This window comes from Chiroxiphia lanceolata, chromosome 8, assembly GCF_009829145.1.
Source record: "Chiroxiphia lanceolata isolate bChiLan1 chromosome 8, bChiLan1.pri, whole genome shotgun sequence".
Classification (NCBI taxonomy): Eukaryota; Metazoa; Chordata; class Aves; order Passeriformes; family Pipridae; genus Chiroxiphia; species Chiroxiphia lanceolata.
In genome coordinates this window covers 16,333,676-16,351,631 of record NC_045644.1, presented here as the reverse complement: position 1 = coordinate 16,351,631, position 17,956 = coordinate 16,333,676, and the positions used below count along the sequence as shown (strand labels likewise).

At 35.2% G+C, this 17,956-nt stretch overlaps 1 protein-coding gene across 10 annotated transcripts in view; it reads left to right on the top strand.

Moving 5' to 3' along the window:
* CPEB3 (cytoplasmic polyadenylation element binding protein 3) overlaps window positions 1-17,956 on the top strand; it is an 84,966-nt gene that overhangs the window by 24,256 nt on the left and 42,754 nt on the right. For 6 of the 10 annotated variants that reach the window (XM_032695192.1, XM_032695188.1, XM_032695189.1 and 3 more), the window contains exons 3-4: window positions 6,551-6,710; window positions 17,670-17,726. In XM_032695192.1, coding sequence (XP_032551083.1) covers window positions 6,551-6,710; window positions 17,670-17,726 — 217 coding nt within the window. The remainder of the gene's footprint in view (window positions 1-6,550; window positions 6,711-17,669; window positions 17,727-17,956) is intronic. The other 4 variants (XM_032695197.1, XM_032695194.1, XM_032695195.1 and 1 more) reach the window with 1 other exon arrangement.

Below are 17,956 nucleotides of genomic sequence, written 5' to 3'. Positions count from 1 at the left end.
TCAGTCTGTTCTGTAGTTACCACCTTCATTTAGGAAAATGCAGGGTAATTTCAACTACTTTCTTCCCCGCTCTTTGCAAGCGAATATTGAATATTTAGTAACTTGGCAGGATATACTGTTTAAGTGATTATGATGCCAAGTCTTACGGCTATAAAGACTGAATTTTTTTTATATATATTTTAAGCAGGTATTAAGTGTGTACAAAAGGGGAATCTCAACTGCAAAGTAAAAGAACATTTAAACTGAATAATATAATTTATATTGGTTTTTTAACTCTGTATAATGTTGGTTGAATCTCTATTTCTGCTTTCTAGTTAATCTGAAAATAAAAATTACAAACATTTCACTGAAAGATTTTAGTTTCCTTGTAACATTTTAGAACTCAATTTATAAGAAAGGTAATACAACTTTACCTTTCTTTGTGGAAAAATTGCTTGAATAGGTCAAGTTTTCAAGGCTTTTGGATTGAATTTGAGTTCTTGCATGTTAACTATAAATGTTTATGTAACACAGACTAAATACTGTTAACTAGAGTTTTGAAATGTTATTTTTCAAATTACGTGGAAATGTTTTCATAATCTTTATACAGTTAGATATTGCTTTATGTTTGTATTAAACTTCCTTAGTTTTCTTAGAAGCTTTTTAAACAAACCTAAAAAAATTCACCTTTTGCCCAGTGAACTTCCGAAACCTATGAAAATAAAATGTGCTACAGTTGGTAATAAGAAAAGTGTATGAAAAGTTGATGTGTGTCTTCTGTGGTCATTCCAAGAGCAGCAATAACATAAGAAAACATTCCCCTTTTTGTTCAGTAAGGGAACACAATAAATCCAGCTTAGTTTAATACTATCCAAAATTCACTGGAAAGATCAAAAAAGAGGGTGGAATTAAAATAAAATGCCATCAAGAATTAGTACTAGTAGCTATGCTGTGCAGTTCTCCATTATGGGCATAGACAAATTTACCCTATTCTTCCATCCTACCTACATTTTATATTGTCTTATTTGTTTTGGTTTATTTCATATTTTTATGAAATCCAATATACGGAAAAAATTACTGAAATTTCTGTTTTTTCTAGTTCTCTGTGCATCTGTGTTGTCAGTCATGTTGTTCTTGGCAGCATTCCAGCACCAAGCTGCAAAGGAAGTAACACTTGCTCTTTACAGGTTTTTTTATTCTTTTGCAAAGTGATCATTTTACTTTAGCGCGTGACCATATTCTTCAGATTTCCTATATTTTGATTTTTTTTTTTAAGACTTTATTGAGAATGCAAGTGGGATTGCATCACAGCAGAAGCTGCTAGGAGCTAAAGACTGCTCAGTGAGCATTTAGAGCATGCTGTATGTGATCATTCATGTGCACCATCATGACATATTTAGCGTGTCCCAAGCCAAAGTTCCGTAATACTTTTTTGCAGTTGTTTTTGCTGCATTGGATTGGGATACTGGAGTGAGACAAACTTGTTTTCCTGGTGTTCTTACTAATAACTCCTGCTGCAGGTGCTAGAACAGAGTGAGTGAGCCCAATTTAAAACAGTGCTGGCATTTTACCCTGTATTTATTCAAAGCTGTGCTTCCATTGGCTTCAGCTTTAGTTGGCAATGCTTAGCAATCCTGTGCAACCAAATCCAGGCACAGAATGAAACACAGCAGTGACCACAGTGAAGAAGTTTGCATTGATAGCAAAGTTGTTTTAGCTGTTCCCTAGGATCTCATCTCGTTCTTCTGATCAAAATACCACGTGTTATGTCTAGAAAGAATCTAGTAAGCAAAAGTGCTGAGAGTTCTGTGACCCTGACTGGAGTTTTGGTATTCTGGGAACGCTTAATATTTCAGTAAGTGGAAGCCATCTTATTGCTCAGCAGAGTTGGGTTGCATTGTGCCACATAGTGGTGCAGAAAGCTTAAAAATCTAGGGCAGCATGAAAATGTAGAACACTGAAATAAATTACTGAAACTGAAATAATGTTGAGAATATAGGAAGCTTGGAAGCTTAATAGGAAGTCAGTTAACAGATGAACTGAAATATGTAGACACAGGAAAATGTATCTTGGAAGGGTCCAGGTGTGGATGATAGCCAGGTGTGGATGATAGCCAGGCTCAGGCAACGTGTTAGATTGCTGACGTGCATTCTCAGGATAAAACTTTTCACCTTTTGACTGTACTTCAGTAATTAAGGGTCAAGTGCCTCTGCTGCCATAATCCTCTGCAGAGACAGAAGAAAATGGTACAGCTTCAGTTTTTGGAACAAGGTGCATGTTCTTCATGTCTCTGCCATGGGATATGTCAGTAATTTCCTTTTTCAGTTCACAGGCCTACCTGTTCAAGCTGAAGGACTTAGTGAGGAAATCAGGCTGTATTAAGATCCACTTAGCACCTGTAATGGCTCTAGCTGTAGATTTGGTCTTGGCATTGTCATCCATAATATTTTTTTCCTCATTCTTTATGTTTCTCTCTCACCAGTAAAGACATGGTTTGTGTATCTATTGGGAGGGAACTGAGGTAGTGCTGGGTATACCCTGCCCTTACATGCCCATGCCGTGAGTCTGAAAGCCTGCTACATTACGGGGTACAACAAATGGGAAAAAGTTCTTTTTATTTCAAATGTTACACATACTTGTCAATTACATGCTTCAAGTACTACTGAGTAATCTTTGTTTCATAATTAAGATAACTTTCAGAATGTCTTTTCCCCTCCTGGAATTTGCTGATGCACTGATTAAAACTCAGCCATCTCCTGGAATAAGCAACACAGGCATCTGTCCTGAAGATAAACAGACCTCTTCAAAGCAATGTTTTGATTCATTCCTGGAGTTGGTTCATTCTGTGTATTGGATGGAGAATGGAGACCTCTGAATAATTATTATGGTTGAGTAATTAAAGACTAGCATAATACATATGCACAAAAGTATAAAGTTCAGGTAAAATGCATGCTGTTGTATTTTCTCATTTTAGTGTCTTGACTCTGCAGTTATTTTTGACAGTTAATCTCTGGGGTTAGTTTTTTTAGTTAACAGATTAAAGACACTGTGTTTTGTGACATTTTTCACTATGCTTAACATGTACACTTTGAGGAAGTCTGTGTCATGGATGAATGTAGAGATTACAACCAAGGGCTGGAATTTAAAGTTTTGGGAACCATTTCTTCTCTAAGAACTGTTGTTACTGAACTTTTTTCTTCTTTCAAGATTGGAGTATTGTAAGAACCAAAATATGCTGCTGTATCCACTAGTAGCTAACAAGTAGCTGTCTGTACACAGCAAAAGTGCAATCCAACACGGGCAGCCTGGACTTAATCTTTCACTGACTTAATGATTATTGTGTACCCAAAGGCAGTGCCTTGTAGCTGGAGATTTCTCTTTTACCATAATGTAGTTTATCTAAATAGGTCTTAGGAGCTTTGTATTCTCTAGGAAAATATCCCAGTAGATTTTTCAGACTTGCTGATTTTTCAAACTTCAAGTTATTTACTATGCTTTGTCATTGTGTATCTTATATATATTTCGATTTTCATTCACAATCCTAGTCCCAGAACTTCCTTGCGAAGTTCTCATGCGCTACTAAGGGCCTTTATGAATTGTTTTTGTTGTTCAGATTGTTTGGCAGTAGGTTTGTGGCCTGTGGAAACAATGCAAAAGGCAAATCCGGGAGATGGAACAGTATCAATTCACAAAACCAGGAGAACCTGTTCATGCTGAGAAATGAGGAAACATAATCGTGTGCGTGTGTGTACAGAAGCACCAATTTCCTTGGGAGGAATTGCTGAATTTAGGAAACAATCTTCAAATCTACTGAGTACAAATGAGTTACTACTGAAATGAAAGCTACTAAGAAAAATGGTAGTAACCCTTTTATTTAGGAGCTAGAATGTTAGCCCTGACTTGTTTGTTTTATCACCCACACTACAAAATCTGTAGTCAGCATGCATTATACTTATGTATGTGCCACAACATACTCATAAAATCTGTTGTGTCTAAAATTTCCTTTACTAGATTTATCTTGCTCAAGTAGTATAATGGGAAGTGTTATAATTGCCTAGGTAAAGGGTTTTGATTAAATCGATCTTCCTGCATCCAATGTAGGTCTAATTTCATCTGGAAAGTATATTGCAGGTTTGTATGCCCCCTAAAAGGGGGCATTCTAACAAACCTGCCCTGCCTAGCCTTGCCTGGATGCTACGATTTTTTCTCACTTTTTTCATATGTGTCCATGTGCAAAGCTCCTTGGGAAGTTTTAGAACAAAGTAGGGCCTCCCAGGGATTTGCTGCTGTAGTACCACAGTTAAAATATAACATTCATATGTTAATAAAGGACAATTAAATTCAGTTTGTAGGCTGTGTCCTCTTCTGAACTCACACCTTCTGTCCTCTAAGACTATAATCTCAGGAATGCTTAAAGCTGGAATAAATTATTACTGTGGCAAAAGCAGCAGTGCTGCCCTTTTGCTCTCCAGTGTTGGTTTTGCCAGCTCAGCTCTGCTACAGCTGTGTAGTAAGCCCCATCAGGGGACTGATCTGACTGAAAAATACTTCCCTACCCCTACTTAGGATATAAGATGAATGTTTGCTTTCATATTTTCTCTTTAAAAAGATGTCGTAGTCGGGTGTCGAAACATCTGACCTCCTTATGTATACACAGTACGTGTATTTCAAAAAGCAAATAAAAAAAGGCACAAAAATTCTTGCTTTGAGAGAATGATATAGATTCTATTTAATAAATTTACTAATATATCACAAGAGTGGAATTTTTTTACATCCAAGTTACGCTTTTTCTTTTTAATATAACCTTGCATTTCTGTTAAGGAAGTGAATGTGAAATAAAACAAACTCTTCTTTCCTACTATATATTACTAAGAATTGGGTTGTTTTAACAGAAATAAAAGTTTTCTTTTTTGAAAAAAAACCCAACAAAACCAAAACTCAAAAAAACCTGTTTTGGGGTTTTTGTTTGGTTTGTGGTTATTTTTCCCCCAGGATCTACTTACGATTTCCTAGGCATACATTTTATTTTATATTCCAATGTATTTATCCACTTGAATAGGTGAACAAGTACTTTTATAAATACAGTATGCAAATGTTGACGTTTTAAGCAGCTGTGGAAGACCTGAAAATCGTCAGCAATGAAACTTGAAATCAGTGGGATCATCTGAACTTTAGAGCTTAGTATAGCTTCTAACAGAAATCAAGTATTATTATTTGAACATCATGTTCGACTGCCAAAAAATGCTCAATGGATGAAATAAATGTGTGAAGAAAACCATGCTATTCCGCTTACAGAAAATGCAACATTGGCATGTTGGAGAAAGGAAGTTGGATCTTCAGTTTAGAGTAGGCACTGTGGGAACATGAGATTTTTGACAACAAGCAAGCTTAATTTATACCTCATTCTCTCCCTTTGTTTTATTTAAAGACAAGCTAAGAACAAGAGGGTTCAAGAGAAATAATACTTAAGACAAAACTTTTATTACCTTTTCTATGCATATTTCTGCTTCTTCTCTGAGGATTTTAAATTTTTTTCTTTCAAGCAAGAATATCTTCTAGTAACCAGCATGTGAAAAAAATTGTTCAAGGAATTATGGGGGCATATTATAGTGAAGATTTCAGTTTGCACAGTAGAATATTATACCACTCCTTATTAATTGTAGCATAACATAATAAAGAAACACCTTTTTTTTTTTTTTTTTTTAAATGGTAGTGATGGGAATAAGAAAAATAATGTTTTTTTAGAAAGAGGCTGACTACAATGGCCATTCTGTTATGTCGTGTTGTGTACGGTACGCTAGATGCATGGACATTGGTAGATTGTTACCTCCATGGCATTGTTCCTGAACTTTGAAACTGGTTGTTCTAGTAGGCCTGCTAAAGATTGATTCTGGTTTTTTTCTTTTCTTTTTCCCTTTCACTTATAAAACAGTAGCAGAACCTCATCAAATTAAAAATGTGAGATTCAAACAATAAAGCCCTTGCTTGGTTTTTGAGAGCCCTACTGTGGAAGTGTTGCATATTCTAGCTTGCCTGTTGTGTTTTTTTTTCTTGCACCTAGTGTATTTTCCTTAAACCTGTGAGATTAATGTTAGACATTTGAAGAGTTGCTTGGTACTTTCTGGAACAAATATGCCTGCTGGCATCTTGAGCATTGCTTTTGCTCTGATATTAAGGTAGCATAGTGACAGAAGGCAGGTGATGAAGCTGTAAACTAAAAATCTCTGAAACAATTTCACTTCTCCAATGTAAATGTTGATATTGCTTTATTTCTAAGTCCTTATTTAAATGGTAATATTTAGAATTAACTATTGTTTGTATGCATATTTTTAGAAATATTAAAAGCCTCTCTGCATAGCTGAAGGGAATACTGGAGAAAGCAGCAGTTACAAAATGAAGGATATGATTTTAACAACTGTAGGCTTATATTTATTTTTTTTTTTAAATTATAAAAAGTTCTATCAAGAAGAAATTTGAATTGGATGCTGGAGTTTATATAACAAGAAATGAGCCTGTGTTAGAGAATTATTTTTTCAATAACACTTATTCTTTCCTTTTTTTTTTCTTCTAGGACCGGAATAGGCCCTATGACACTTTTAACTTGCACTCTTTGGAAAATTCCTTAATGGATATGATAAGGACTGATCATGAGCCTCTGAAAGGTAAACACTACCCTCCCAGTGGCCCACCAATGAGTTTCGCTGATATAATGTGGAGGAATCATTTTACAGGTTAGGAATATTCATATGTCCATGCTTGCTTGGTGTTAAACAAAAATCAGCTTTTCAGTATTGCTCTAAACTTTTTGCTAATGAATGAGTTTTCAGTTATGTAAAACTTCTATTTTCCCATCTAAATATAATCTTCTTTACTTTAGGAAGGTGAAATATGTATACATTTATTGTAAGTGTACAATCATAATATCTAAGTGGCATATCTGAAACATGGGCTTGTGTATCAGCAAATTGCACAACTGGGTCTCTTGCTGCAGTCACTTCAAAAGATGTGTAGTGCGACTGAAGTCCAATTGTTATGTTCAGCATCTTGTTCAAAGTTTATACTACACTTGTATGGATTATCAGCTAATATACAGGGTTCTAAAACAACCACTGTATCAAGATTACTCTCTACAGTTGTTCAGGTTTCTTTTAAACAAATTTATCTTAATTTGGATTTCAAATTGTTAGGGGGAGGCAAAAGATGTTAGCTGTTATTAAGTGCTGGAAAGTTTTGACTGTTTATGCTGTTAAAGTGTCTTTGTTCTACCAAGTGTAGCATTGGAGATGAAACTGTTTCTAATATTTAGCTGGTAATGAATAGTGAAAGGTGTGGCACCATTTCATTGAATAAATATTCCTGATCAATCTGCACATTCCTCTGTCTTAATCTTTCCTTAGTTATGTTTAAAAATAGGTACACATTCTTGCTGATGTGCATTCTTGGTGACTTTTAAGACTGAAGACAGTAGTAAGCCATGTACCAGGGAGGTATTGAACAAGAAATTGTTCCTAAACACTAAGAAATCAGGACACAGAGAAGAAAGTCAGTTGTGTATAGCACTTCCTATGCTAATGCTTGTATACATGCTTTTTGATGTCACAGTTGCCTCATTTACTCCCCTCCCATATATATATTACACGTGGAAAATATTTTTTCTAGGTCTAAGGTCATGTGCCTCTTTTGCCATCTTTCTGGGTACAGGGTTTTTGTACAGCCATACTGAACTAGCTTCTGTACTCTCTTCTATCCTGTGCTTTACACTGTTATGTTGAAATTTGCTGTGCTATAGCCTTCGAGTGTCTTTAATCATTATTCATCCGTCTAAAATGGCAAGTACTATCTCATGTCTATTCTGATCATAGACCTCCAAAATAAGGGTTAAACTGGAACTTGAAAAAACAAGCTCAACAAAATTGAGATTTTTGCTGGATATATGTTATATATGGCTGGCATTAAGATATGAAATAAAATCCAAATTGCTAGTTAATAGAGCTAAATATTTATTGTATCTTATTACAATAAATATGATAATCTAGCTAAAAACTCCGATTTTTTTTTAGTCAGTATTTATATGAAGATACAAATAGAGACTTGTTTTTTTAAAGACTGAATTTCCATGTGAATCTGTGTGGAAAAAATGAGAAAGATGGTATCAGAAGTTTTATTGGATTGGATATTAATTGTAAAGTTTAAGTTGAACTTTTCCATTTGCCAGTGGGACCAGTAGCTTTACATTTTCTCTTAACAAACGTGCTCTTTCTAACTATTTAATTTTCTCATTCACTGCTGCTCACCTGCTTTGGCCTTCCTGCCTTGTTAATTACCTCACTTCCAGTTCAGTAACTGTTGGAGATATTAGTTATCTCTCTGTGTCTCTGCACAGCTGCTTTTCTGTTTGTTTGCTTTCCTAATGATATAGTTAATTCCCTATCTTGCTTTTCTTTTTTCCTCCTCCGGCAAGGGCTTACTTTGGTAGTCTCCAGCCTTGACCTGACCTAGTGTGCACTTTCCTCTCTACTCCTGCTTTTGCACTATGCAGCATGACTGGCAATATTCATAGGAGTGGCTGTTTCATTTTCCCTTGCAGGAAGTGTCTCCTTCCTCTGTGTTAAATGAATATAGGTTACTGTTTTAGCTGAATCCTTTTCATAAAAAACGTTTTTCTGCAAACATCGATCCATTCCTCAAGTCATTTCCTTGTTGCATTTTCGCTGTTGCTTTTTCTGTGAAAATTGGTCTTGACTCTTCTCTTGTACATCCAACTTCTTGCTTTTTCTCTACCAAAGATGCAGAAGGTTTAGAGCTGCTGTCCTCTGTACCTTCCTTGCATTTTGCTTAATGTTGTCTCCTAAACTCAATTTTTTCTTATTTATCCCATTCTTCTCTGGCTCTCCCCCTTAACGTAGAAGGACATTTTAGTCTGTTATGACCTTGAGAAAGTTATCAATTATGCTTGCTTTTGCTTGTTTCTTAAGTCATTCTCACATTTTCATTTATTTTCATCTTGAAGCTTTTTGAATATATTGGTTATGTGCTTCAGCTTGATTTTTTTCAGTTCCTTATAGACATTCCTGTGTGAATTCCTCTTGTGCAAAATTTCAGCCACTTTTTCTGGAATCTTATCGACTTAACCAAATCTCAGACCTAGTTCCTCTTCATTTTACCACCTCTGTCTTTCATAGTAAACAAGGTGTTTTTTCCCTTTAAATCTTTCCTTCCTCTTGCATCTGTGACTTTCCTCTCTTAGACGTCTGCAGGTATTTCTTCTCTAGGTAGAAAATAAAACAGCCACAAAAATCCTGATTTAAAATAAACAAAGAAAAATAATGAGATGGCTTTCAAATGACTTTTTTTAGTTGTTCAGCTTTTGGTAAATGAGCCTTATTTTTTTCAAACAGTTGTAGCTAGCAGCACTTACAGGCCAGTTTATCGTACCTTTACTATCCAAATTTTTAAATGGAAGGGGTGAAAAAATGAGTACCAAATCCTCTGATTTTGAAAATACAGAAAGATTTGATTCATGTCTTAGGGCCTCTAATGCATGTTACAAAGCCAGTGGAGCTATTTCAGGATCATTTCAACCTGCCAACAGTCTTCATCAAATACTTATTTTTAGAAGTATTGTCTCTATATGTATTCATTAATAAAGTGTTGCGTGTGGTTTATCTAAGTTTGAAACTTTGCTTGGAACATAGCCCCTCTTGGCCTATGTGCCCCCTTACATCCCAGCAGATACTTGAAACAGAAAAATGATTCTCTTGGATGTAGGACAAGAGTTCTGGATTAGAATGTGAGTAGGAGGATTAGCCATAGAAGATTCTGATGTGAAGACCAAATTGAAATGGTTCTGGGATATTTTTCTTTTCATTTTGGGGTCTGTGTTCCTCATGCTCTGCATTGTTCAGAGAAGGTAGGGAAGAAGCTTGGGGTGAGAAAGGAAGAGTCTATCCTCTTGTTTATAGTAGTTGAAGCTTCATACCCTTCTCTGAATCTGAGGTATAGTCAGACTTTGTCTGGCCATGGAAATAGAGTTTATTTCAAGATCACCAAGGCAGGTCACTTTTTTTAAAACATGATCCACTTGGCCTTGAGAGGACATGTGATTAAGTGACTTTTTTGGGAGGGTGTTGCTTTCAAATGTGGAACAGAGAAAGTCTGATAGATCCTTAGTGCAGCAGAAATGAACTGATCCTCACTCTTGCAATATTGAATTACTTACATTGAGCGAGTGCTAACCCAGTCTGACGGGCAGGCTGGCGTGGTGCTCTCCAGCCAGGAGAGCCAGGGTCACTCGGTTCTTTCTTTGTGTTTCTTGCTGTAAGAGAGATTTGATATCTGGCTCTGAGGTTTCTGGACTTTAGTAAATTACCAGCATGTCCATCAGTGTTGCATTTTATCTTGAGCCCAGTCTTGGGAGAAGGTGCTCAGTGTCAGCTCTTGTTTTATTTCTGTCTAAAACTGATTTCTTTTTCTCAGCTTTTCCTACCAGACAGGGGAACTCTGCTGTAGGTTCCTGTCTTTCTGTCTTCATAATCTGGGTACTGGGTAGCTTTACAAATAATTTGTCATTTTCACGCTTTGAGACTTAAGGAATGTAAATTAATGGAAAAGGAAGTCTCATTTTCTTTTGTCCCAAAACAGTTAGTCAGACTTCCCTCCCTGCTTTCTCTACCATCAAGACCAGATTCAACATTTTTCTTCTCTTTCAGTCAATACTCTCAAATACTTTTCTTCTTTCAAAAAGGTGGAAAAAAGAAAGGAAGAAAATTCAGGAAAGGAATTGTTAAGCTGCTTCTAATTAATGATGAATTACTGTATATGACGTAGGACATCTGGTTGTTCCCTGTGTCAGTCATAACAAGGCCTATATGACAGAAATGTTCAATATCTCCTGAGATGTTTTTCCCGAGTGGTCCTACTTATTTTCTGAGTTGCAAATAAAATATATTATACACTGCAGAAATACGAGGGACAGTTTTGTTTTAATGAGGAAAGAATATACTTGCAGTATTTTATAGCCTTTTTTATTTACATACTGATTCGACCTGAGGCTGTAGGGCAAAACTGAATTATCAGAATAGCTAAGTAGATGCTACTTATTACTGACTAGAACATTTCTTTCCTACATCAAAGTGTCTTCTGTCTATGGTGTAATATGTCACTGTTGCAATATGTTTATCCGTGTCAAACTATTGCATTACAACACAAACAGAGGCATTCTGATCTAAAAAAATATTTTGATCAGTAGTAACTAGCAGCTGCCTTTGTTCTATTTTTAAATAATTAAATAAAATATTTCAGCTGTGTTAGATCATATGCTGTGCACATGTGCTACTGACAGGTCATGAAACTGAATCAAAGTATGATATTGAGGAGAGAAATCATATCCCTTCAAAATATTTATTTTAAATTTATTGTTACGCTAGATAGCAGTAATAGTTGGGTTTTATACTAAATCAGAGTGGAAACAAACTTTGTAATTTGTAAATCCCCAGCTAACGAAAATTCTGAATTTTTTTTTGAAGTATCAGTGTGGTACATCTTCAAGTATGAGTATTTGGAGACAACATATGGACCAGGAGAACTTCAAGAATAGGCTTTATTAAAACTAATTTTAATCGTTACCATACTGTAGAAAGATACATAAAGTGTGTGTTGATTATGTCATAATATTTCAGTAGAGCTTGAGATGTTAAATACAAATGTGCAACAGTTCCGAGGCAGAAATAGCATCTGTGGGGAAACTTTTTTATCTTGATTTTCAGTGCTTAATGGCACCCATATATTTGCGTAATAGAAGACTGAAGTTACTGGGTTACTGCTTTTTAGCTGTTGTAAAGACTGTATCAGGTCATATGAAAACTAAACAAAATTTAAGATTTTCTGTTTACATTTAAATTAACGATGTTGTTTATGGTTTTTGGCAGCCAAATGTTTGAAGATCATACGCAACTTAGACAGTGTTGTAATAAATATAGAATGGACCTTTAGGCTTCCACTTTGATTTTCATTAACTTCAGTACATGCCACCTGATTTTGTTCAGCTGTAAATGTTCCTAAGCTTTTTGTAAGCAAAGCAGTAAGTTTGCCACATGACCTGAGAAAAGTGAAGGTGAATGGATCATATTTGTATTTGCAGTCAGCAGCTGAACACAAAGGTCATGCAAATAGAACGAATGTTGTCATCTCAGTCCTAGAAATGGTGCTACCCTGTTAGAGCTTCTTGGCAACACTTTCATTAGAAAAAAGTGCAGTGTACCTGCATTTCCCAAAATCTCAGTGCTCATCAGACCCCTTTCTGTAAATGTTCATGAAAAACAGAGTGACCAGATAGATGTGTTTGCACATCGATTTGTATTTAAAATTAGGCCACTCAAGCTAATCCTTTTAGAGGACACAGCCCCTGTTGCCATTTAAAACTCTGCTTATTTAAGAAAATCCTCTGTAATATTTTTTTCAGTACAGAATATGATCATTAAATGGTTCATATTCCTTAAATAAGTGCTCTGTCCAATGATCCTGTTGTATGATCATACTTCTTAATTGGCTGCTGGCATCTTGTCTTTACCCTGCTGAATCTGTTTTGGGCAGGAGTGGTGGGGTTTTTGTTTACTTGGTTTAGATTAAGAAGTGATGATATGGATATCAACTTTTCCTTCTGTTTATTTCTGTTTTTTCATTGTGCTGTTGAAGACTGGCCTCACAAAGACCTAAAGCACCTTTTTCTTTTTTTCTTTCCCACTTCTCTACTATTCTGAGGGTTTTGTGTGTTTTAGCATAGGTTGCTAATGGAAAAGTCTGCTTTCGTATTGTTTTACTTTATTCCCCCCAAACTCACCAATAAAAATACCAGTATTGCTCTTTTGAATACAGTTCTAGAACTTCATGTAGGATGGGTATATGTGTACATATTCTTATCTACTGCTTACAAGTAAAGCCAAATATATCTTTATGTTCATCTAGTCTTGCTTTTAAAGTAATAATATTTTGAAAATATAGCTTTTCTTAAGCTGAAAATGTTTATACTACTTAGATATATGCAAGACCCCCTTGTGTTTTATTGGAGCAATGTGATTAACTTATGAAGACTGCATTTCATTGTAATGTATATGTTGTTTTATTTTATAGGTTGCTTTCCCTGCTGATGGTATATATATGCTTAGTCAGTGATAGGAAGAAGTTAGTATCAACCAGCTTTATTACTGATATTCATAGCTGATAATTATACACTTCTCTTCACATTGCCACAATGTGTTTTTGCACAGTAAAAATATATACTTGTGAATACAATAATAGTTCTTCATATTCCCCTTCTGGCAAACAATACTACTTTTGTTCTGCTCAGTATTTTAATTTTTTTTAAAGATCTGTAAGTGTAGGTGTTTAAATTATGGGTGTGAACAAATGGCAGATAAAAAAGGGTGAGGGAAATAATCCCAACAAACTTCCTTTATTTTTTATAATTCTTTATGGAGACCCTTGCTCTCAACATTCTTAGTTTTGAAATTGTCTTGGGCATGTATGTTGAGTTAGTCAGTATGTTGAGCATCGGTTTCAAGTGTCTGTAATTTTGGGGGAAAAGGTGAGAGAATGTTCTGAGGTCTGCTCAGGTAGAAATGATGACGATTCTTTTATGTTCACACACATGCCTCTTGCTTGTGGCCATTTGTGAGTCATAGAGTAGAGACTCATGGTCGAGCTGGTGGGGCTGTGTGTGAGTGTGTGTGGAGCTGCAGGTTGTGCCATAAACTGGACTCCTGACTGAATACATGTGAGTCAAAAGGATAATCTTCTTTCAGATGTTTGAGATAATGCACTGGTCTTGCTTTGATTTTTCAACTCTTCTGTGTCTAAACTTTGCTCTACCTATCCATCCAAGTAATTATAGCTAGTTTTTAGTGCCTTTTGTTGGAAATAATTTGCTAGAGAATATAAGAATGATAAAGGAGGGATTACTACTAAGGAAATATAGCAGAACTAGTCCTGTTGCCAGTTTCATTTGACCTTGCCACTGAATTATGTAATCCTAACTTGTAATTGATATCAACAGTGGTCTTAAGAAGTACGTGAGAGGAAGTTCTCATTCCCGGAAAGTTCAGGACAGGTCAAAAGCAGGCCAGTTTTGCTATTTTCTAGCAAATCTTATGCCAAATACCAGTTGCTGAATTGGTGGGAGTGGTCCGTCTTGGTGAAAGTCACAAGGTATAATAGTGCAAGAAGTTTTACTCAATATATAACCAATGAACATGGTTTCTTGGAATGTTGATTGTAATATGAAAATTATGAGAAAAGTAACTGTAATCTTAAAAATCCTTCACCAAGTAAGTGAAGTGCATGTCCAGGAGCTGATTAGGGTTTCACAAGTTCAAAAAGCCATAAAGGACTTAGGAAGAGAGAATGAATAAAAAAGAAAATGAAATACTGGTAAAACTGTGTCTGATACCTAGGTTTGTTATTTCTGGAGCAACATTGTGTGTCAAAACTGATCATGTGACTTGAAATTATGTAGACAATTAAAAACATAGTTTATTTGTGAAAGATTTAATAAAGAGATTCATATGTGGAAAGGGTATACTCCCTTTAGTTGTTGGAAAGATGTCAGAATTGATCCAAGATCATTATACTCTTCTACAAAGCAAGTTCCATTTAACATCTCATTTCTAATAAAATACAGAAGAGAAGATGCACAGATTTGATGTGCTCTAAAAAGGAATTGGGCTCTCTGCCATGACAAGCATGATATGGCACATGCAGCAGAGCGCTCAGGCTGTCCAGCCAGAAAGTCTCTCCAAATGTCGTTAGGAGAGATAATTTAGGAAATTTAATGACATAAAATAAGCAAAAGTGCAGCCTGGGCTATACATGTATCATTAAACCCTCATTTTTTTTCTCTGAAATGTTTAAAGAGCAAGCAGTATACAACTGGATTTGTTTTCTTTTTAAATTAGGAATTGAAAAGACGTAAAAGAGTGGTTAAATTTGCACCCTAACTGCAGCACTGTAAGTGTATGTTATAAAAGCACGTAATTGAAAATATACTCAGTAAATAGTTATGAAACCAAGATAGGCAAACTGAAAATGGCAGATGGACACTGAATACAAGTACTGGGGATGTTGTTACTGGAAGGGTTTCTATTTATGATTTCAGTGAACTGCTGGAATCCATAACTTCTGTGCTCTGTCTTCTCTGCATTTCTGCTTAATGTGCTTAATAATCTTGAAAAGTAAAACTTTTATCTAGAGATTTTGGTTTAAAACTATAATTAGAAATATGTGCTTGTATAGTCTTCATAAAGGTCCAGGTAACATACATGTGTTTTTCTTAAAATTGTTTGTTTTCCAATACTCATTTATCTGTTTAACCTAAATATGTCTTTGAAAGTACATATTCTTAATTACATTTCACAGTTCTGTACTGCACCTTTAAATTAAAAAAAAATAAAAATACAATTTTCTGAGATAATGATGCAGTTTTGTAATCTGCATATGTCCTCTTTTTTCAATTGAATAATTTGCTTCAAGCAACAAGATTTTCAAATGTTATAACTAATATGAAAGGCTGTATAATTATTGGTAATTAATTGTCTTATGATTATTGCATTACTAGTCTCTTTTGAATGCTTTTAATACAGGTGTGTTTTGAAAGGATTCCATTGATCTGTTTCTATAGAGTAGTACGAGGGGCCTCTGAAGATGTACAGAATTATCCCCACGGTGGCTTAGCTCAGTGTGAGAACATGTCCTTCTGCTTGTGCTGCTCTGTATTTTCTACTCCTCTTAAAAGATAGCTGACAAGAACTGTTTAAAAATAGCAGGCCAAGGGCAGGTGACAAAATGTCACACAAGCAGCACCTGGTCCAGTGACAGCCTGGAGGGAGGAAAAAAACAGGCCCAGATGTCACAGATAGGATTCTATTTCTGAAGCTGGTCGAACAGCAGAATTTCAGCTTCAGCAAAGGAAGATAGAAAGGCTCGTCCAACTATCATGCATTCCAATTTGAATATTTTTTTCATATCAGTTTCTTTTTTTTTCTATTTGAAGTATTAATTTGAAAGTACAGATTAGTATATGCACCTTTTCTCTTTGCAAGTAATACTTGTAACCTCACAGTCATTAATACACTGTTGAGGAAAGGGAATTAATGTCCATCTGGCAAGATTTCTGAAATATTTTAGCAAAGGTTATACTAACTGAAATAGTAGCAGCTTTAGTATTTCTGCAGTGCCAGATTAATGTGAAAATATGTATAGGAGAATTATGTCTGTAATTAGGAAATGTGAAGTAGTTAATGAAGATCATCTCTTTAAGAAACTTTGCTCAAGGAGTTGGAAAGTAAAAATGGAAATTCTATTTACCTTCTGCCCCCACTTCTTTCTCGAGGCGCTGTTGGCTTCATAGCCTTATTGTGGCAACACTTTTTTCCCAAAAAAAGGAAAAACTATAACGTGAAGAAAAGATTTATTTGCTTTTCTTAAACTGCTTATGACTTAGTTTCAGAAATGTACTGAAACTACATGCCACATCTGTTCAGCAAGAACATTCATTACAGGACAGCAGTCTCTGTGACTGCAAATAAGGAGGCTTTAACTATCAATAGGAACTAAAAATGCTGGAGAGGATTGGCTTTAGTTCTGCTTTGCCAGAGTTTGTGTTAAAACTTTGGTTTGCAGAAGTTCAGGAACATAACCATTATATTGGTTCTTCAGTATAGTGAGTGGGTCCTGAGCTCCCATATTTGAGTGCCCATGTAGTGAAGAAATGTAAAGTGCCTCCTTCCTTAACTCCCAAACTTAGCCATAGACATAGAGATTTGAAAAGCATATGCAATGGATTGACATTATATACATGAAGTTATTTACCTTACTCAATTGAAATAACTTTTTTATGGCTATAATTATCCTTTTGTATCTTTTTCCAAGTGACAGCTAATACCAGTTACAGCTTTCAAACTGTTTCGGGTATTTAATTAAGAAAGTCCTGTTACAAATTTTCTTCAGGATACGTTTTTAATACTTCAGCTCAGTTAAATGGTATCTAAAACTAATCTGAACAGCATTGCTTCTGTTGGCTCATTTCTTGCTTTGACAGTAAAAGTAGATTTCTCTGGGCTAAGTCTCCTTTGGGTCAAGATATATATTTCTCAAAAGTCCATATGAAGGTACTGCATGAGGACAACATTCCCTCCAACCCAGTGTCTTATCTCAAATAGTAGATAGAAAATTCTTAGGAAAGAATACAAAACCAGAGTAAGAATTTTCCTTCCAACTATCTGTTGACTTGAGAGCTTCTGGTGCTACAGGTAGTATGAAAAATAGTGATTTATTTTTACCAATTAAGTGGAGTATTGTAATGCTGTACTTGTTATTGGAAGCCAGCTGTAAATGTCATAACTGCAGCAAGCTTGAACTTGAGGCCTTATTTTGAAGGGTAAGCATAATACTTTCTTAGTGCAAAGCAAAGGAATTTATTAAAAAGAATTATTTTACTGTTTATTTTGTGATTTTCAATGTTTTAAGTACATAACACTAAAGGTACTGTGGTGTTAAATATTGTAAATGTGTATTCTTGGGAAGTTGTCTTCAATAGATGGAAGATTCACCTACCCCAACCTTTAGAAATTTTTCATGTTAATTAATTTAGTTCAGTTTTTAAATAAAAACATTGAAAATAGCTTTTGCTTACATTGCAGGGCGTATGGGAATAAATTTCCATCATCCAGGAACAGACAATATTATGGCTCTTAATAGTAAGTAGTTAACGTCTAGTGATTTATATTGTCATGTTGAATATTATTTTTTACATTTATTGTGTATATAGCTGCACAGCCAGACAAATATATGTGGTAATATTTGCATAGAAGTTTGTGCACATTCTGAAAATGTTCTGAAAATCAGTCATCTCTGATTTCATTAGTAGAATTGGGGGTTCTTTTTACTAGCTTTATAATGACTTTGTGTTCCACTGGAAGCTTGATAA